A 21735-nucleotide genomic window follows, 5' to 3' on the forward strand; every position below is an offset into this window, starting at 1 on the left:
AATAAAAAGAGTAGTGATTGGACAGAGAGGGGAGCAGATGGATGCCCTGGCTTTGGTTTGTGGACCCAGGTGAGGACTTCGCAAAACCTTTTCTGCCTACTGGCTGTCTAACATGTTCACTGCCCTTCTGACCTGGTTCAGAATTGACTTAGGACAGCAACAAGAGACAGCCTAGTCTTTGACCTAGAAAGCCTAGTCCAGGTCATTGTCTTCTTATAACCCTCCTTGTTTCCAGTCACATTGGCTGAACCCCCCACCCCCAGGACACCCCTCAGGAACCAGTTCTTCTTCCCAGGGCCCTGACCTAGTTTCATACTTAGTAATTGTTTTTAGTCCCTCTGGAGTCTCTTATAAATGAGGACTCTACTTCTTGTTTTAACTTCATCTAATACTCTATTTTTAATCTCCTATATTCTCTCCACTAATCATCTTGCACAGTCTGTCCTGGTTCAGGAACAAGGCACTGAGACTTCCTGCCTGAGACCTCAGTGTCTGTAAAGGTCCTTTACTCATTCCCACTTTCCATTTGAGAAAACTGAGACACAGAGAGGTTAAGTAGATTGCCCAGGGTCACACAGCTAGTAAGTGATAAAGCCAGAGTTTGAACCCAGGCACTTGGGCTCCAGAGTCCAAGCTGTGTCTAATGACAGATGCATACCCTGGGTACCAGATGACCTGAATTCTCAAAGTCTGCCCTGTTCCTAAGACCATGTGACCTTAGACAAGTCCTTACCATCATCCATTGATCAAAGACATCTTCAATTATAAGGCACTCTTTTATTTATTTATTTATTTATTTATTTATTTATTTATTTATTTTTGAGACAGAGTCTTCCTCTGTCACCCCAGCTGGAGTGCAGTGGCACAACCTCAACTCATGGCAACCTCCACTTCCTGGGTTCAAGCAGTTCTCCCTGCCTCAGCCTCCTGAGTAGCTGGGATTACGGGCACCCGCCACCATGCGCGGCTAATTTTTGTATTTTTTAGTAGAGATGGGTTTTCACCATGTTGGCCAGGCTGGTCTTGAACTCCTGACCTCAAGTGATATGCCCACCTTGGCCTCCCAAGGTGCAGGGATTATAGGCATGTACCACTTCACCCAGCCTGAGACTGGGTAATTTGATAAGAACAGAAATTTATTTTTTTACTCTTATTTTATCTACCATTAAGAAATGCTGCCATCTAAATCAGGACATGCTGATTTTAAGATACACATTAATTTCAAAGATGTCAAAATATAAACAAAAGTGTATGTCTTGGCCAGGTGTGATGGCTCATGCCTGTAATCCCAGCACTTTGAGAGGCCAAGGTGGGCAGATCATGAGGTCAGGAGATAGAGACCATCCTGGCCAACATGGTGAAACCCTGTCTCTCCTAAAAATGCAAAACTTAGCTGGGTGTGGTGACACGCACCTATAATCCCTGCTACTCGGGAGGCTGAGGCAGGAGAATCGCTTGAATCCAGGAGGCAGAGATTGCAGTGAGCTGAAATTGTGCCCCTGCACTCCAGCCTGGTGACAGAGCAAGACTCCATCTCCAAATAAATAAATAAATAAATAAGTATGTCTTGGAATCAGTGAAGTGTAGTTGTTTCTCTGGGTCTCAGACTCCCATCTATGTGGTGGAAACTGGATTTGATGGTCCTGAAAGTTCTTCCAGATCCAACAATGCTATGGATAAGTGATTCTTATGGATAAGTAATTCTTTCAAGTCTTATGCATCACTTGCTATCATGTTTCCATGGTAACTGAGGAACAAGATCTCAGAAACTCTTCAGTCCTCCCAGAATTACTTCTGGTGGGTCTTGGAATGTATCAGATGTTATGAACAGACTTCCTTTGCAGATATTTTGGTCCTAGGGACCCTAGAGTTTTCCTCAGACACTAGGATCTCCTTAGTGTCCTATAAATAAGAAGAAATTTTGGTGATAAATAAGTGTAAAGGACTTTGACGGTCAGTTCAGAACACCTCTTAAAAGCATGATAGAGCAAAACCCTTGACAGTTGTCTTAGTTCATTTGGGCTGGCGTAACAAATTACCTGAGACTGGGCAATTTGATAAGAACAGAAATTTATTTTTTTCACAGTTCTGAAGGCTGAGAAGTCCAAGATCGAGGCACTGGCAGGTTTGCTTGTCTGGTGAAGGCTGCTCTCTGCTTCTGAGATTGCACTTTGAACACTGTATCCTCTGGAAGGGAGGAACACTGGGTCCTCACATGGCAGAAGGTGGAGAAGCAAGAGAGACAAACTTCCTCTGTCAAGCTCTTTTATAAGGCACCTAATCCCATTCATGAGAGCTCCACTGTCATGTCTTAATCACCTGCTGAAGGCCCCACCTCTTGATGCCATTACACTGGCAATTAAGTTTCAGTGTGAATTTTGGAGGTGACACAAACATTCAAACCATGACAACCAAACACAATTAGCTATGTGGCCATGATTAACTCTATGAAATTCTTGGAAGTCAGTTTCAATCCTCTGTCTTTCCTTTCTGTATGCTTTCTGCTCCTCAGAAACCTTCCTCATCTCTCCTTTCTATCCATTAAGTAGGTACCCGTGCCTTCCTAACTCCACATATTCCTACCACACCAAGAAAGCCCTCTTAGAAAGGGATCTGATATCAGCCATTTATTTGCTGGAGCAAATGCATATCCATGTTTTACCCCTCCCTGAGGCATTTGCTTTTATGCTTTCTCACCAAAGAACAAAAGTCTTTGTCTTACACAAGACTTTTAGATCACAAGCAACAGAGGATTTCTGGGGGACATAAGACAAGTTTTCCAAGTCGGGAGAAAAGCCAGGCCTTAGATGGGTTGCCTGTGTCACTCCGACTAAGTACTTAACTTCAGGATTACAAATAGGGCTTCATTATGATTTCTATTTCTTTTTTTTTCTTCCTCTGGAGCTCAGTCATGTAGATTAGGTATAATTGTTAGATCAAAACACCCTGGCATTATGGGGCCATTATGGTCCATTGTTATTTTGTGAATTATTCAGTTAATTAGTTTGTTTTTTAAATGTGATAAACACCCGGGAACCCACCAATCAACATAAAAGCTAAGTCCCTGCAAATAATCTATATTCAGTCCTTTTTATCAAACCAGCACAAAAACTACAAGGTGGAGATCCACTGAACTTTTTCTCATCCCTTTTAAGATTGGCCGGAGTTGGTTGGCTTGCTGGTTGGAGGGTAGAGCACAATTGTTGGTCTTTTTTTTTTTCTTTAGACAGGGTTTTGCTTTATCACCCAGGCTGCAGTGCAGTGGCCCAATCTTGACTCACTACAACCTCCACCTCCCAGGTTCAAGTGATTCCCATGCCTCCGCCTCCCAGGTAGCTGGGTTTACAGGCGTGCATCACCACACTCAGCTAATTTTTGTATTTTTAATAGAGATGGGGTTTGCCCTGTTAGCCGGGCTGGTCTCAAACTGCTGACCTCAGTTGATCTGACTGCTTCAGCCTCCTAAAGTGTTGGGATTATAGACGTGAGCCACCATGCCCAGCCAGCTCTTCCTTTTTAACAGAAGGGAAACTGAGGCCCATGGAAAGGACGCCTTGGGCAGAGCATGGGCACAGTAGCTCATATTTGTAATCCCAGCACTTTGGGAGGCTGAGCTGGGAGGATCACTTGAGGCCAGGAGTGCAAGAGCAGCCTGAGCAGCACAGTGAGACCCCCATCTCCACATAAAAATTTTAAAAAGAAGAAAAAAAAAGGGTAAGTCCAATTTTGGGTGTGGTGACACATACCTGTAATTCTAGCATGTGGGAGGCCAAATTGGGGAAACCATTTGAGGCCGGGAGTTTGAAACCGGCCTAACAGCATAGCAAGACCTCATCTCTACAAAAAATAAAAAGTTAAAAAATGATAATAAAAGGAAAGTCAGGGCCACTTGGAACCCCTACCCTCAGCAAGCCTAACCTCCTCTCTGTTTCCTCCTTCTCCCCTGTAGACTATGCAGAATTCATTTTCTTAGGACTCTTTATGTCCGAAATGTTTATAAAAATGTACGGGCTTGGGACGCGGCCTTACTTCCACTCTTCCTTCAACTGCTTTGACTGTGGGGTAAGTGCTCTTGTTTCTAAGAAGTTCATTTCTCCAGCTCTTTCCCGGAATGACAGATACCTGGGCATATTTAAAGGGGGAAACGTAAAGTTATCCCTGAATATGAAAGACTCAGATGCAGAAGGAATGAAGAAACAATCCCAAACACTGGTGAGGATACAGGGTACCCAGAACCCTCAACCACTGCCAGTGGGAGGAAAGTGTATAGACCCCTTTGGAAAGCTAAGTGGGGGACATGAGACAAGTTTTCCAAGTTGGAAGAAAAGCCAGGCCTTAGATGGGTTGCCTGTGTCATTCCAGCTAAGTGCCTAACTTCAGGATTACAAATAGGACGTCATTATGATTTCTATTTCCTTTTTTCCTTTCAGTCATGTAGAAGTAGATGAAGTATAATTGTTATATTACAATACCCTGGCATTATGGGGCCATTATGATCCATTGTTATTTTGTGAATTACTCAGTTAATTAGTTTATTTTTTAAATGTGATGAACACCCAGGAACCCACCAACCAAAACAAAAGCTAAATCCTTGGCAATGATCTACATCCAATCCTTCTCATCGAACCAGGGCAAAAACTACAAGATGGAGATATGACCCAACACTCCATTGTTAGGAATTCATCCTAGAAAGTCTCACCTACGAGACACAGGCCAGAATGTCCCCATCCTGCAGCTGGAAATGAAATTAAGGTTGTTAGCAAATAAGTGGAGAATGCCTGGCCCAGGGCAGCCCTAATCATTTACTACAGTCCTGTTGGTCTCAGAAAGGCTTAATAATTTATAATAACTGAATGTTGTACTGTTTTCTGCCATTATAGAAAATTACCATGTTGTTGAGAAAACAAAATACATACAAACAAACATTTCCTACATAAATGATCCAAGTGTTTAAAGAATAATTTCTATTAAAAAGAAAAGGAAGCTGGGTGTGATGCCTCATGCTTGTAGCCTCAGCTATTCAGGAGGCTGAGGAAGCAAAATCACTTGAGCCCAGGAGTTGAAAACCAGCCCAGGCAACAAAGCAAGACCCCGTCTCTACCGAAAAAAAAAAAAAAAAAAAAAAAAAGCCAGGTGTGGTGATACACACCTGTAGTCCCAGCTACTCAGAAGGCTGAGGTGGGAGGATTGCCCCAGCAGTTTGAGGCTACAGTGAACTATGATCACACCACTGTACTGCAGCCTGGGCAATAGAGTGAGACCCTATCTCTAAAAAATAAAAGTAGGCCAGGCACAGTGGCTCACACCTGTAATCCCAGCACTTTGGGAGACCGAGGTGGGTGGATCACCTGAAGTCAGGAATTTGAGACCAGCCTGGCCAACATGGTGAAACCCCATCTCTACCTAAAAAACTACAAAAATTAGCCAAGCATTGTAGTGCACGCCTGTAATCCCAGCTACTTAGGAGGCTGAGGCAGGAGAATCGCTTGAAAACCCAGGAGGCAGAGGTTGCAGTGAGCTGAGATTGTGCCACCACACTCCAGCCTGGGCAATAGAGTGAGACTCTGTCTCAAAAAAAAAAAAACAAAGGAAAATGAACAAATGTCTTGAGCAGCCTTGTCTGTAATAGTTCCAAGTCCCAATATCCATGATGTATCCCATTGCTGTAGACTAGATAAATATTTTGTGGCATATCTATGTAACCAAATACTCTGGAACAGTGAAAGCCCAGCAGCAACAGCCATGCCCAGCAACAAGAATCTCACCCGTGTAACATGGCACAGGAGGAGGCAGAAGCTGACAAACTAAGTCCATACAGTTCATGCCAAGTTCAAGTGGACAAAATCAAACTCTATCTATCTATCTATATATACATATATGTACAATTTTTTTTTTTTTTTGAAACAGAGTCTCACTCTATTGCCCAGGCTGGAGGGCAGTGGCACAATCTCGCTTCACCACAACCTCCATCTCCTGGGTTCAAGCAATTCTCCCGCCTCAGCCCCGAAAGTAGCTGAGATTATTACAGGCATGCATCAACACACCTGGCTAATTTTGTATTTTTAATAGAGACGGGGTTTCACCAATCTGTCCACGCTGGTCTCGAACTCCCGACATCAAGTGATCCACCCGCCTCGGCCTCCCAAAGTGCTGGGATTACAGGCATGAGCCACCATACCTGGCCTTAAACTATATATTTTAAGGATGGTACTTGAATACTTTGAAAAGGCAGGGACCTTGCAAACACGATGCTCAGTGAAAGAAATCAGACACAAAAGGCCAAGTATTGCATAATTCCGTTTGTATGAAATGTCCAGAGCCGGCAAATCCATAGAGACAGAAAGTAGGTTAGTGGTTGCTAGGGTCTGGGGGAGGGAGAGAGGGGAGTGACTGCTGATGGGGACAGGGCCTCCTTTTGGGGTGATGAAAATGTCTTGGAACTTGATAGAGGTGATATTTGCAGAATATTGTGCATGTACCTAAATGCCACCAAATTGTGTAATTCAGAGTGTTAATTTTATGTTATGTGAATTTCACCTCAAATTTTTTTAAAGGTAAGAAAATGGTTATTACAAAATTCAGTGGTGGTTACATCACAGTGTCTCTGGAAGCTTCTAGGGTATCCACATGTTCCTTTTGTTTGTTTTTTGTGGGTTTTTGTTGTTGTTGTTGTTGTTGAGATAGAGTCTTTCTCTGTTGCCCAGGCTGGAGTGCAATGGCAAGATCATGGCTTTCTGCTGTCTCAAATTCCTGGGCTCAAACGATCCTCTCTTCTCAGCCTCCTAAGTAGCTGGAACTACAGGCACAATGCCACCATGCTTGGCTAATTTTTTTTTTTTTTTTTGTAGAGTCAGGGTTTCCCTATGTTACCCAGGCTGGTCTTGAACTCCTGGGCTCAAGTGATGCGCCCACCTCGGCCTCCCAAAGTTCTGGGATTACAGGCATGAGCCCCTGCACCCAGCCTTGTCCTAATTCTTGATACAGGTAGTAGTTCCATGAACATTCACTTTGTAATTTTGTGTTTCAGGAATTCTCAGGTCTGTGTGAGCTCTTAATAAATAAAAAAGAGGCCAGGTGCAGTGGCTCAATGCTTTGGGAAGCCGGAGTAGGAGGCCAACACTTGGAGAGGCCAAAGCCAGAGGGTGGCTTCAGCCCAGAAGTTTGAGACCAGCCTGGGCAATACTAGCGAGACCCCATCTCTCTAAAAATGTTTTAAAATGAGCCAGGTGTGGTGGTACACGCCTCTAATCCCAGCTACTCAAGAAGCTGAGGTGGGAGAATCACTTGAGCCTGAGAGGTCAGAGCTGCAGTGAGCTGTGATCGCGCCACTGCACTCCAGCCCGGGTGACACAGTGAGACCTGATCTCCATAGATAAATGAATGGGTGAAGAAGAAGGTCAGGGTTCCTCACCCAGCTTCCATTTGGAGGTAGGAGTTGGGCCAGCTTCTTGCAAGGTTGGCGCCTAGGAAATGCTTGCCGGTTCTGGAGCCCAGACGCCGTCCCTGGACGTGAGACCAGGTCCTCTGCTCTAGGTTATCATTGGGAGCATCTTCGAGGTTATCTGGGCCGTCATAAAACCTGGCACATCCTTCGGAATCAGCGTGTTACGAGCCCTCAGGTTATTGCGTATTTTCAAAGTCACAAAGTAAGTCTTTGGGGTCCCTGGACATTGGTACAGGGGGTGGGGATGGGGGACACGGTGGGGGCGCCTCCAGAAAGTTGGGAAGGTGAGCCTCGTGCTTCGAGAGCTGACTCCGGGGCCCCTGCCTCCCCCGCCTGGCCCGAGTCCTCACCCGACCTCTGTCGACAGGTACTGGGCATCTCTCAGAAACCTGGTCGTCTCTCTCCTCAACTCCATGAAGTCCATCATCAGCTTGTTGTTCCTCCTCTTCCTATTCATCGTCGTCTTCGCCCTTTTGGGAATGCAGCTCTTCGGCGGCCAGTAAGTCCTTCACAGGAACTCAACTCCTGCTTCCCTGGGGTCCGGCTCGGGGCATCCAGAAGCCCACACTCCCCTCCCACATGCAGGCTGCCTTCCTCGTAGCCCAGATACCCGTTGCGGTCACCCAGACGGGCAGGGCCCTGGGTACCACTCAGGGTTTCCTGGGGACAGAGATGATGGAGACGTGCGTTTCCTTGGAGATGAGATGCTGAGCCACACCCTCAGAGAACCTGGGGTGGGGCCAACGTGAAATGTCCGTGTCCTCCCTGCAGGTTTAATTTCGATGAAGGGACTCCTCCCACCAACTTCGATACTTTTCCAGCAGCAATAATGACGGTGTTTCAGGTACGGCCTCCGCCTGGCCCCATGGGCCGACACCTCTCAGGGTCAGAGATCAAAGTGCCTACTCCACACCCAAGGGGCTTCCCTGAACTCCTTCTCTACCTTGCCTTTTCATACTGCTTTAAAATACAGATTTTATGATCATCATTGTTCAGATAATGGTGGGGCCAACAGATCAGGAGATGCATGTCATTGGAAAGATAGTTTGTGACTGGGCACGGTGGCTCACGCCTATAATCCCAGCACTTTGGTCAGGTGTGGTGGCTCACACCTGTAATTCCAACACTTTAGGAAGCCCTGGTGGGCAGATCACTTGAGATCAGAAGTTTGAGACCAGCCTGGCCAACATGGTGAAACCCCATCTCTACTAAAAATACAAAAATTAGCCGGGCGTGGTGGTGAGTGCCTGTAATCCCAGCTACTAGGGAGACTGAAGCACAAGAATTGCTTGAATCCTGGAGGCGGAGGTTGCAGTGAGCCAAGATCATGCCACTGCACTCCAGCCTGGGCAACAGAGCAAGACTCCGTCTCAAAAAACATAAAAGCACTTTGGGAGATCAAGGCAGGAGGATCACTTGAGGCCAGGAATTTGAGAACAGTCTGAGCAATGTAGTGAGACTTTTTCTTAGCCAGGCGTGGTAGCTCATGCCTGTAATCTCAGCACTTTGGGAGGCAGACCACCTGAGGTCGGGAGTTCGAGACCAGCCTGGCCAACATGAAGAACCCACGTCTCTACTAAAAATACAAAATTAGCCGGGCATGGTGGCGCATGCCTGTAATCCCAGCTATTCTGGAGGCTGAGGCAGCAGAATTGAGAATTGCTTGAGCCCCGGAGGCAGAGGTTGTGGTGAGCCAAGATCGTGCCATTGCACTCCAGCCTGGGCAACAAGAGCGAAACTTCATCTGAAGAAAAAAAAAGAGAGAGAGAGACTCTGTCTCTACAAAAATGTAAAATGAAATTTAATTAGCTAGGCATGGTGGTGCACACCTCCTAGCTACTGGGGTATCTGAAGCGAAAGGGTCACTTGAGCCCAGGAGGTTGAGGCTGCAATGAGCTATAATCACACCGCTGCACTCCAGCCTGGGTGACAGAGCAAGACCCTGTCTCAAAAAAGAAAGGAGAGTTTGTTACACTCACAGATCCTCAGAGAAGGAGCACACCACGCAGGACCAGTCAGGGTAGCAACAGGGTCAGACAGAAAGCAGAAAGAAAATGAAAATGTGGACAAGAGCCTTGCGTGTGGTTTCCATGGGAAGGAATGGGTGAGGCAGAGGAAACGGCTCAGGACTGACTCGTTTGGATCATTCCAGTGGGCTCTGGGGCCGCTTGTCTAGGACCTGGCCCTGGGGTGGTTAGGGCAGGTGGATAGCATTGGGAAGATAAAGGAGGTGGTTGTGATATGGGCTAGTTGGGATATTGGTTGGTTTGCATTGAAAAGCCTGCTCAGGGCTAGATTATTTGCAACCTCTAGGGACTGGCTAGTGCCAGACCTGGTAGACCCTCCATAGTCAGGAAGACCTCAGATGCATCAGAATCAAGAAAATAAAACACAGGGCTAGGCCAGTCACGCGGCTCGTACCCGTAATCTCAGCAGTTTGGGAGACCGAGGCGGGAGGATTGCTTGAGCCCAGGTATTCAAGGCTGCAGTGAGCTCCAGCCTGGGTCACAGAGCAAGACCCTGTGACCCTGTCTCTTAAAAAAAGAAAGAGAAAGAAGACGTGACTAATACACCCATGAAATCTGAAGATGCCTTGGTCTCATATTCCAGGGTGAGAGTTCAACCCAAACAGCTTCTGCATCCATGTGGGCACATTCCCTGAGGCTGGGGACTGGCCCCGCCTGGACCTTCAGAGCACCTCTGGTGGATTCTTTCTCTTTGGGGGACAGAGACTGTATAGAAAACGTGACTTCACTCTCTCCTTCTCCTGGGGAGGTAGTTTCTAAATAAGACCCCTAGACAGGGAGTTGAAGAGGAAACATTCCATGAAGGGAAGTTCTGAGCCCCCACATAAGCGATTATTAATAGCACTGATCACTACTCACATATCTTTAGCTGGGAGGTTCTCACCCAAGAGCCAGTCAGTCCTCCACGGGTGTGTGGCAATGCCTGCAGGCACTGTTGCTTGTCACAGCGGGGGAAGGGGTGCTACTGGCATCTGGTGGGTGGAGACTAGGAATGCTGCTCGGATCCCTACAATTTACAGGACAGCCCCAAATACCAGCAGGGCTGAGGCTAAGAAGCCCTGTTTTCGTAGATTAATATTTTTGGAGTTCTTTAACATTTACTTTATCCTCATGGAACTATGGGTAGAAGGAAGGAAGTTGGATTTTTTTTAAAGGAACGTGTAGGTGCTATTTGAATATCCCCTTGGTTCCTTCAGTATGCATCAGCAAAACTTCTGTCAACACCTTAATCCTTTGCCTTGGGCTTTCTCTGGTCCGCTGCCCCTCCCCCAGGGAACGGCAGTCCAGTAGTACTGTGACTCTTTTGCAGCACATCCTAAAAGGAGCAGCCGTTGGTGGATAAATGCCCCAGCTCCCTGATCCTCAGGTGGGATGACCCCCCCAGAGCTCCCTAGCAAGACCAAGCCCGGTTCCCTGCAGTGGAAACTTGCTCGATCACATACTCTTTATCCGCCCTCTCACTTCTCCTCTCCCTACTGGTGCTTCCTGAGATCACCTCCCAGATAAACCCCTTGCACCTGAACCCTTCTTCCAGGGTCTGCCTCAGGCAGGGGGACCCCAAACACAGCCTCGTGCTATGTTCGTGCTCTCCATGTGGTAGCATATTTAATCATCGCCATGACCACACGAGGCACATAGGTAAATATAAAAAGCCTGTCTTAGCCTGCTCAGGCTGCCATAACAGAATGCCACAGACTGGGTGTCTTACACAGGAAACATTTGTCCTCTCACAGTTCTGGAGGCTGGAAGTCCAAGATCACGGTGTCGGCAGGGTTAGTTCCTGGTGAGGGCTCTCTTCCTAGCTCGCAGATAGCCAGCTTCTTGCTGCGTCCTCGTGGCAGAGAGAGAGAGAGTTCTGGTGTCTCCTCCTGTTCTCTCTCTTCCTTTCTTTCTTTGAGACAAAAATCTCAACAACAACAAAAAAATCTGTTTTTGTTTTTTTTTTTGAGACAAATCATTTTTTTTTTTTTTTTTTTTTTTTGTCAGCCACGCTGGAGTGCAGTATTGCAATCATAGCTCATTGCAGCCTCAAACTCCCAGGTTCAGATGATCCTCCTACCTCAGCCCTTTGAGTAGCTGGGGCTACAAATGTGCACCACCACACATCCAGCTAATCTTTTTTAATTTTTTTGTAAAGATGGGGTCTTGGGGCCGGGCATGGTGGCTCACGCCTGTAATCCCAGCACCTTGGGAGGCTGAGGCGGGCGGATCACCAGGTCAGGAGTTCGAGACCAGCCTGACCAATATAGTGAAACCCCATCTCTACTAAAAATACAAAAAATAGCCTGGCGTGATGGCAGGTGCCTGTAATCCCAGCTACTTGGGAGGCTGAGGCAGGAGAATCGCTTGAACCCAGGAGGCGGCGGTTGTGGTGAGCCAAGATCGCGCTGCTACACTCCAGCCTTCGTGACAGAGCAAGACTCCGTCTCAAAAAAAAAAAAAAAAGACGGAGTCTTGCTAAATTGCCCAGGTAATCTTGAACTCCTGGGCTCAAGTGATCCTCCCACCTTGGCCTCCCAAAGTACTGGGATCACAGGCATGAGCCATGGCACGCAGTCTCTTCCTGTTCTTATAAGGGCACTAATACCATCATGCAGTCCCGATAACCTCATCTAACCCCAGTTACCTCCCAGAGGCCCCATCTCCAAATACCATCCCATTGTGAATTAGGGCTTCAACAGGTGAATTTGGAAGGGGACACAAATCCCCTTAATCACATCAAGTAAGACAGAGTGACAGGAGGGTTTGTGACTCCTCCAGGGTTCCATTTTCCTCGAAGCCAGGCTAAGAGCCCCCTGATGCAGGAACAGCCCTTTCTACTCACAAACAAGGAGGAAGGCCAAGGAGAAGCCAACACGGCGTCTGGCTCCGCAAACCGGGCAGGATTGTTAAAGACCTCCTGGGCTTGGGGACGGGGTGGGCAGATTCCGGCTCCACAGCTGCGTCTCCGAGGGCCCCGAGGCTGAGGGGGGGTTGGCTGTGTGTTTCTTCCTCCCCTTTCAGATCCTGACGGGCGAAGACTGGAACGAGGTCATGTACGACGGGATCAAGTCTCAGGGGGGTGTGCAGGGCGGCATGGTGTTCTCCATCTATTTCATTGTACTGACACTCTTCGGGAACTGTATCCTTCGTGGAGGGAGAGATGGGGACAGGCCTGGACCTCCCTGGCAGAGGAGAGGTGGGAGGGGCTCCAGGGAGGGTACTGAGAGACCCGGAGACCCAGGGCCCAAGTGGCGTCCCACCAGTGGTTGCTTCTCCTGACTCAGACGTTCACAGACACCCTCCTGAATGTGTTCCTGGCCATCGCTGTGGACAACCTGGCCAACGCCCAGGAGCTCACCAAGGTGGAGGTGGTGGGAGGCTGTTTCTCTGGCAAAATTACCACCTGCCTGTGGCAGATCAGGACGGGAGTGGGGGGTGGGGGCACGGGAACAGGGTCAGAGCGTTTGCCCGGGATGTACCGTGCAAAGAGAAGGCGCCTCTCCCTGACTCCCAGGAACAGACTGTCCCTTATCAAGCAAATTCTACAGCCGAGAGGGTGGGAAGGGGGAAGGCAGTGAGGTCGCTGTGGGGAACAGACAGCAAACTCCACCAGAAGGCCGTTTGCAGGGAGTAAGCAGGGCTTCTGAGGAACGGTGTAGCGCCCAGGCTAGTGGGTGGGAGAGGGGGTGCTGTTATGGGGACCCAGCCAGAGCTGGGGCCAAGGAAAAAGGGCTGCCACCAGCCCTGTGACCTTAGGGGACCCAGAACCATGGCAAGGCACAGATGGAATGGCCAATAAATGTCCCCACTTTCTCTCTTCCTCTGGCTTCCTGCTGGAGCCTCCCCTTCCCTTAGCCAAACTCAGCATGTTAAGAGCTAGCCTGGGTCCAGCCTAAGCCTCTCCCCAAGGAACCTATTAAGTTAAGATTATACGTAACAGGTATAGGGTCTTCCTGTCAGCCCTGGGGTCTCCCCCAGCATTGCGGCCCCACCTCCAGTGCCTCAGAGTGTTCAGGACATGTTTGTGAAATTGAACCAAACTAAGCAGACATTGCCAACGCTCCATCTGCCGGCCCTGGCAGGAGGGAGAGAGAGTTTCCCGGCCCCAGCTCCCACTGGAGGGAAGCGGAAGTCTCTGCCATCCCAAGCACACGGCCACGAGCCTGGCCACCGGGGAGCCGGCTGGCATGGCTGAGCCAAGGGCTGATCCAGCCATGAGCTCATCGAAGTTCCAAGAGCCGGTGCTCAGGGGCTGGTGCAGCAGAGCGGGGAGGTGGGAGGGTAGGAGGAGGGGAGAGAGAAAGGCCAGCTCGGTTACCTCCTGGGAGGCGTGGACATTCCTCTCCACACCTAACGTTCTTTCTTTCATTGATCCCACAAGCATTTCTTGGTTATTTAATATGTGTTTTTAATCCTGTTCAATCCTCATGGAAACCTAAGGAGGCAAGTTCTCTGAGCCCCATTTGACAGATTTCATCATCAATAAGCACTTAATGAGCACCTACTGTGCCCAAGGCCCTGGTCTAGGACTTAAGGATGCAGTAGTGAACAAAAAGGAGGCAAAAATCCCTGCCTTCGTGGAGCAGGGATTCAACTGGAGAGACAGTCAAGAAACAAGATGCATTTGTAAACATACGTGGCTTGTCAGATGGTGATAAATGTCAAAGAGAAAAATGCAGTGGAGAAAGGCGGGGAGAGTTGGAATTTTAGATGAGGAATGCGTGACACAGAGAGGTTGAGAGACTTGCCCAAGGTCACACAGCAGTGAGTTGTGGAGCTAGGATTTGAACCCAGGCCATCTGGGTCTGCAGCCTATGCTCTTAACCGCTGTGTACCAGTTGCTTGAGTTTGAGCCTGTTTCATGTTTACTTGGGAACCTGTGGGAAATGTAGATTCCAGGGCCCAGCCCTGGTTCTATAAATTCATGGGGGAGCCTGGGAATCTGCGTTTTAGGTGTTTTCTGAGGCAGATGGTCCAGAGACCTGGCTCTGAAAAATGCTGGGAATGGTGCCAGAGGGGCGGGGGTAGCCCCACGTTAGCAGGGTGGCCAGCCGGATGCCATCTCCATGTTGTCCCTGACAGTGTCCTGATCTGACCATTTCCAAGGTGGTAAGGTTGCTCCCCGTTACAGTGATTCGGAGCACAGCGGGAGAGCTGCCCTGCGGTGGCATGACTTTTCTCACGGGCGGGTTCATTTCTGGCCGTTTCTTTCTCGCTGCTTTTTCTTTGCTTTTTCTTTGTTGGCTTTTCTGTTTTACGAATGAGGCCCTGCATGAAGGCTGAAGAAGGATTTAAAGTCCAAAAACGTCTTTTTCTGTATGTATTTTTAAAACATCTTCCCCCATTCTCCTCCTCTCTGAACCTAACCACCGGTGAGCAGCAGCACCCGGGGCAGCTGGCTGTAGCCCGGGTGCCCTGCTCTCCTCTCCCCACCGCCTTCCTGTCATGGGGGCTGGGAATATGAATTCCTCTCCTGATTCTCCTTCTGGGGGCTGTTTGACAGTGCATGGCATGGGCCATCGGATGCCAGGCTTTTCTGTGTGTGAAGCTAGTTGAGTGTTTTTTGAAAGTTGGTTCAGAGAGTTCCCACGGCTGAGAAAGCCTAGCGAGAGGAAAACCTTTGCATTGCTTTCCAGCTCATTAAGACAAGATGCAGGGGCCAGGCACGGTGGCTCATGCCTGTAATCCCAGCACTTTGGGAGGCTGAGGTGGGAGGATCATTTGAGGCCGAAAGTTCAAGACCAGTCTGGGCAACATAGTGAGACCCTGTCTCTACCAAAAAAAAAAAAAAAAAAAATTAAATGTATCTGTGCATAGTGGCATGCACCTGTAGTCCCAGTTACTTGGGAGGCAGAGGTGGGAGGATCGCTTGAGCCCAGGAGTTCAAGGTCACAGTGAGCTATGATTGTGCCACCGCACTCCAGCCTAGGCAACCAAGGGAGACTCTGTCTCTGAAAACAAAGGGAAAAAAAAAAAAAACAGGCCTCAGAAAAGTTGTCATTGTAAAAAGAAAAGGGACATTTTTATCTTTTATCTTCTGGCTGTGTGTTAAAATAGACCTCAGACTGAGTTAGACGTCGAGCTTATACACAGAGGGGATAGCAGTACACCTAACCGAGAGCAGGTTCCCATTCCCCTTGGGGCCTTGGTTCTGATCGGTCGATACTCAGGCCAAACCTGTTTTTAAATATTTCAGATGTTGCCCCTGGTCAGCAACAGGGTCGGAAGTGAGTCCCCAAGGCCTAGTTCATGTTTTGTGAACAGAGATTCCATGTGCCTTTTAGGACGAACAAGAGGAAGAAGAAGCAGCCAGCCAGAAACTTGCCCTTCAGAAAGCCAAAGAGGTGGCTGAAGTGAGTCCTCTGTCAGCAGCCAACATGTCCATTGCTGTGTAAGTGCCCGAATCCCCAGGGGCCTCCCCACTCCTCAGCCTCCACACTCTCCCAGGCACAGATTTGGGAAGGAGTCAGGGTGGTCCGTGACAGAACTGAGCTTTAGGAAGAGACACTTCTTGTCCTTCCACCTGCTTCCACTCACTATTTAGTTAGCAGCTATTATGTACCCAGCACTGTTCTCACTTCTGGGGATAGAGTATTAACAAAGAGAAAACAAAAATCCCACCTGTGTGTAGCAGTTCTAGCAAGGGAGAAAGTCAATAAATGAGATAAATAAGGTATGTATTGTGATAGACGGTGATGGGGCCAGGCGCCATGGCTCACGCCTGTAATCCCAGCACTTTGGGAGGCCGAGGCGGGTGGATCACGACGTCAAGAGATTGAGACCATCCTGGCCAACATGGTGAAACCCCGTCTCTACTAAAAATACAAAAAATTAGCTGGGCATGGTGGTGCATGCTTGTAGTCCCAGCTGCTCAGGAGGCTGAGGCAGGAGAATTGCCTGAACCCAGAAAATGGAAGTCACAGTTAGCCGGCATTCCACCACTGCACTTCAGCCTGGTGATAGAGTGAGACTCTGTCTCAAAAGAAAAAAAAAATTAAAAAAGAAAGTGATGGAACTACAGAGAAAGTAGGGAGGAAAATAGAAAATGGTGGAAGTGAAGAGAGCTGCCATTTTAAACAAAGTTGTCAGGGAAGGCATCACCTAGAATAGGCGTCCCCAACTCCTGGCCTCTGGACTGGTACCGGTCCGAGGCCTGTTGGGAACCAGGTGGCACAGCAGGAGGTGAACAGTGGGCACACGAGCATTAACCGCCTGAGCGCCACCTGCTGTCAGATCAGAGGCAGCATTAGATTCTCATAGGAACATGAGCCCTATTGTGAACTGCATGTGGGGGAGGATCATCTGAGGCTGGAAGGGGAGCCTAGGTTACCAGCTCCTTATGAGAATCTAATGCCTGATGATCTCAGGTGAAACACTTTTATCCCAAAACCACCCCCTACACCTGGGTCTGTGGAAAAACTCTTCCACAAAACTGGCCCCCGATGCCAAAAAGGCTGGGGACTGCGCACCTAGAACGTTACATGGCCTGAAGGAGGTGAGGGAGGAGCCACGGGGGGCCTGGGGAAGAGCATCCCAGGCAGAGGGAACGGCATAGGCAAAGGCTGTGAGGCAGGAACATGCCTGATGTGAAGGAGGCCTGTGTGACTGGAATAGTAAGTGTGGGACGGTGAAGGCAACGAGGTGACAGGCAGATGACACAGGGCCTTGGACCTTGTGGGTCGGGGGAGGACTTGGCTTTTGCCCCTAGGTAGGTGGGAGCCGTGGAGTGTTCTTGATCAGAGGAGGCTGGGACCTGACTCAGATGCTCACAGGCTCCTTCTAGCATCTAGTGGGGAGTAGAGGGTGGTGAGCAGGAGTGGGAGTCGGGCTGAGATGCGGGTTAGCCCAGGTCATCCATCCGAGCTACAGTGCCTGGCAAAGCTCTAAGGCCCGTGACCTCCCCGCTGCAGGAAAGAGCAACAGAAGAATCAAAAGCCAGCCAAGTCCGTGTGGGAGCAGCGGACTAGTGAGATGCGAAAGCAGAACCTGCTGGCCAGCCGGGAGGCGCTGTACAACGAAATGGACCCGGACGAGCGCTGGAAGGCCGCCTACACCCGGCACCTGCGGCCGGACATGAAGACGCACCTGGACCGGCCGCTGGTGGTGGACCCGCAGGAGAACCGCAACAACAACACCAACAAGAGCCGGGCGGCCGAGCCCGCGGCGGACCAGCGCCTCGGCCAGCAGCGCGCCGAGGACTTTCTCAGGAAACAGGCCCGCTACCACGACCGGGCCCGGGACCCCAGCGGCTCGGCGGGCCTGGACGCACGGAGGCCCTGGGCGGGCAGCCAGGAGGCCGAGCCGAGCCGGGAGGGACCCTACGGCCGCGAGTCGGACCACCACGCCCGGGAGGGCGGCCCGGAGCAGCCCGGGCTCTGGGAGGGAGAGGCCGAGCGGGGCAAGGCCGGGGACCCGCACCGGAGGCACGTGCACCGGCAGGGGGGCAGCAGGGAGAGCCGCAGCGGGTCCCCGCGCACGGGCGCGGACGGGGAGCCCCGACGGCACCGCGCGCACCGCAGGCCCGGGGAGGACGGCCCCGAGGACAAGGCGGAGCGGAGGGCGCGGCACCGCGAGGGCGGCCGGCCGGCCCGGGGCGGCGAGGGCGAGGGCGAGGGCCCCGACGGCGGCGAGCGCAGGAGGCGGCACCGGCACGGCGCTCCGGCCACCTACGAGGGGGACGCGCGGAGGGAGGACAAGGAGCGGCGGCATCGGAGGAGGAAGTAAGTGGAGGCGACCTCGAATCCGGAGAATGACAGTAGCGAGTGGCCAGTGCCGTGTGTGTTCTTAACAAAAATGTATTATAGGCCGGGCGCGGTGGCTCACGCCTGTAATCCCAGCACTTTGGGAAGCCGAGGCGGGTGGATCACGAGGTCAAGAGATCGAGACCATCCTGGTCAACATGGTGAAACCCCGTCTCTACTAAAAATACAAAAATTAGCTGGGCATGGTGGCGTGCGCCTGTAGTCCCAGCTACTCAGGAGGCTGAGGCAGGAGAATTGCTTGAACCCAGGAGGCGGAGGTTGCGGTGAGCCGAGATCGCGCCATTGCACTCCAGCCTGGGTAACAAGAGCGAAACTCTGTCTCAAAAAAAAAAAAAAAAAATGTATTATAAAATGCCGTATTTGGCCCGGGCGCGGTGGCTCACGCCTGTAATCCCAGCACTTTGGGAGGCCGAGGCGGGTGGATCACGAGGTCGGGAGTTCAAGACCAGCCTGGCCAAAGTGGAGAAACCCCAGCTCTACAAAAAATACAAAAATTGGCCGGCCGTGGTGGCGGGCGCCTGTAATTCCAGGTACTAGGGAGGCTGAGGCAGGAGAATCGCTTGACCCCAGGGAGGTGGAGGTTGCAATGAGTGGAGACCGTGCCATTGCACTCCAACCTGGGTGACAAGAGTGAGACTCCATTAAAAAAAAAAAACAAAAACGGTTGTATTTGGCCAGGCACAGTGGCTCATGCCTGTAATCCCAGCACTTTGGGAGACTGAGGCAGATGTATCACGGGGTGAAGAGATCGAGACCATCCTGGCCAACATGGTGAAACCCCATCTCCACTAAAAATACAAAAATTAGCTGGATGTGGTGGCGTGTACTTGTAGTCCCAGCTACTCGGGAAGCTGAGGCAGGAGAATCGCTTGACCCCAGGAGGCAGAGGTTGCCGTGAGCTGAGATTGCGCTACTGCGCTCCAGCCTGGAAAGAGAGTGAGACTCTGTCTCAAAAAAAATAATAATAATTAAAGGGAGAGCAGAGTTTCAATGCTCTGGATGCAGCGGGATGTGGTGGCTCATGCCTATAATCCCAGCACTTTGGGAGGCCAAGGTGGGAGGATCACTCGAGCCCAGGAGTTCGAGACCAGCCTGTGCAACATAGTGAGACCTCATCTTTTAAAAATAAATAATAATGTGAAAAAGCTTTTGAGGCATCTTCCAGGCCAGCCCCTTATCCATTCAGAACCAGCATCCTCTTTTTCATAATGATATTTTGTAATACTCTCTAGAAGATGCTATAGTGATTCTGCACATTGGGATTCAACAACTTACCCATTAAAATAGACATTGTAGATATTATCTTATCACAAATTAACCTGTTCTTGGTCCTCTTTTGTTTTACCATCAGGACATAATATTGATTTTTTTTTTAATGATGGGTTTAAGTGGTCCTATTGTATGACGTATGAACCAGGTCAGCACTTCTCAAAACGGAATGTGTGTGTGAATCCCTAGGGATCTTGTTAAAACACATATTGTAATTTGGCAGGGTCAAGGACTCAGTGGAGCCTGAGATTCTGCATTTGTAATAAGCTCCCAGGCGAGACTGAGACTGCTGGTCCAGGGACCATATTTTGAGTAATGAGACTCTAGGGGACACAGTGAAGTAATTCTGATATGTTACACACAAAATCACCATGAATTGACAGGCACAAATGATGGCTGACTCTGGGTTGTGTGGACAATTCAAACCACAGGAGGGAAGTCACGAGCAGTGTCAAGATGTTCCGCAATGGTGAACACCTCGTGGTCAAGTTCCATGTATGAAAGAGTCTAGTCTTTCTTCCATGTATTTAATAGTTGCATTTCAGGAAAATGCAATGTATATTAAAAACATGCAAAAAATATTTTGCGTTCTTAAGAAAAACAGAGTTAGGTTTAAACTAAAGGCACAAGATCGGGTGCAGTGGCTCCCACCTGTAATCCCAGTGTACTAGGAGGCTGAGGAAGGAGCATTGCTTGAGGCCAGGAGTTCAAGACCAGCCTGGGCATTTAGAGAATGGAAGGCCAGTATCCTAAGTACCCAATCATGTGCAAGACGGTATCACACAGGAAAGAATTATCCTTTCCTCTTCGTGACTTTCTAACGCTCCTCACACAGGTGAAAAATCTCGCTTGTAATTATCTGTGCCTTTGTTTCTTCGTTTAGGATTTTTTTTTTCTGAGACAGGGTCTTGCTCTGTTGCCCAGGTTGGATTGCAGTGGCATTGGTCATTTGAGAGATGAGCAAGATGTCATCTCCAAAACAAAGACCAATGATTATTAATTACTCTTGCTATTATTCTCCCACCTCAGCCTCCTGAGTAGCTGGGAATACCGGTGTGCACAACCATGCCTTGCTTGCTATTGTTACTAATATTACGATTATTATCAGCCTTCTTATTATTGAAGGAGGCAAAGTGACAGGGACAGAATGGCTCTCCCTGACAATATGCCAGGAAGTTTTTGAAAGGCAACAGTAAACACTGGAGATGATAAGAACAGCAAAGCCTAGTTGTGAAAAGCAAGGGCTTTGGGGCGATTAGTCAGATTCCTGTCCTGTCACTGCCAGGCTGTGTGACTTTCAGAATGTCCCTGCTTCTCTCTGGGCTTCCATTTCCTCATCTGTAAAATGGGCATAAAAATAGTAGCTACTTGCTACTCTGGGTATAAGATTTAACTGAGTACATGTGAAATGCTTTGAGTAGTTCCTAGCTTACAACAAGAGGTCAATAAATGTTAGCTATTTTTTTTTTTTTTGTAGAGTTACGGGGTCTCACTATGTTGGCCAGGCTGGCTGGTCTCAAACTCCTAGCCTTAAGAAATTCTCCCACCTCGGCTTCCCAAAGGGCTGGATTTACAGGCATGAGATACAGTGCCTGGCCATGTTAGCTATTATTAACATGAATATTATCAAGTACTCAATGAACGCTATTTTAGCAGTGGTAGCACTCTATAAGTGTCAGCTAATACTGTTACTAATACTCTCATCAATAAACGTAAAAAACAATAAGGACCCAGCTTGCCCAAATCCCACAGATGATTCCTGCTCCCTCTCTTCTTCAGAGGAAGAAAATATTTCCCCACTTTCAACCTCAAAGCCCCAGCTGGCCAGACCCCTATTCTAAACAAAAAAGCACTGCTAATTCCATTTTGTTCTTGTAGCTGTCTTTGGAGACAGAGTCTCACTCTGTCGCCAGGCTGGAGTGCAGTAGCACCATCTTGGGTCACTAAAACCTCCACCTTCGGGGTTCAAGCGATTCTCCTGCCTCAGCGTCCGGAGTAGCTGGGATTACAGGCATGCGCCACCACGCCCAACTAAATTTTGTATTTTTAGCTGAGACAGGGTTTCACCATGGTGACCAGAATGGTCTCGATCTTTTGACCTCATGATTCCCCCACCTCGGCCTCCCGAAGTGCTGGGATTACAGGCGTGAGCCACCGCGCCCGGCCGCTAACTCTGTTAATAGACACATCAAACACCCTGGCCGGGAGGAACATTGTTCATGTGGCTGATAGAGAGGTTCTAAGGATCTTT

At 49.3% G+C, this 21735-nt stretch overlaps 1 protein-coding gene across 1 annotated transcript in view; it reads left to right on the forward strand.

Annotated features, from left to right (window-relative positions):
- The window catches only part of CACNA1A (calcium voltage-gated channel subunit alpha1 A), a 298241-nt gene that overhangs the window by 185914 nt on the left and 90592 nt on the right, over positions 1-21735 (forward strand). The window contains exons 12-19 of the mRNA XM_064381775.1: positions 3950-4062; positions 7534-7646; positions 7812-7943; positions 8216-8288; positions 12475-12592; positions 12748-12815; positions 15738-15844; positions 17364-18173. Of these exons, the coding sequence (XP_064237845.1) occupies positions 3950-4062; positions 7534-7646; positions 7812-7943; positions 8216-8288; positions 12475-12592; positions 12748-12815; positions 15738-15844; positions 17364-18173 (1534 nt within the window). The remainder of the gene's footprint in view (positions 1-3949; positions 4063-7533; positions 7647-7811; positions 7944-8215; positions 8289-12474; positions 12593-12747; positions 12816-15737; positions 15845-17363; positions 18174-21735) is intronic.

The sequence above is a fragment of the Aotus nancymaae genome, unplaced genomic scaffold (genome assembly GCF_030222135.1).
Source record: "Aotus nancymaae isolate 86718 unplaced genomic scaffold, 86718_ANA_hifiasm-v0.15.2.pri h1tg000028l, whole genome shotgun sequence".
In the NCBI taxonomy this organism is placed as follows: domain Eukaryota; kingdom Metazoa; phylum Chordata; class Mammalia; order Primates; family Aotidae; genus Aotus; species Aotus nancymaae.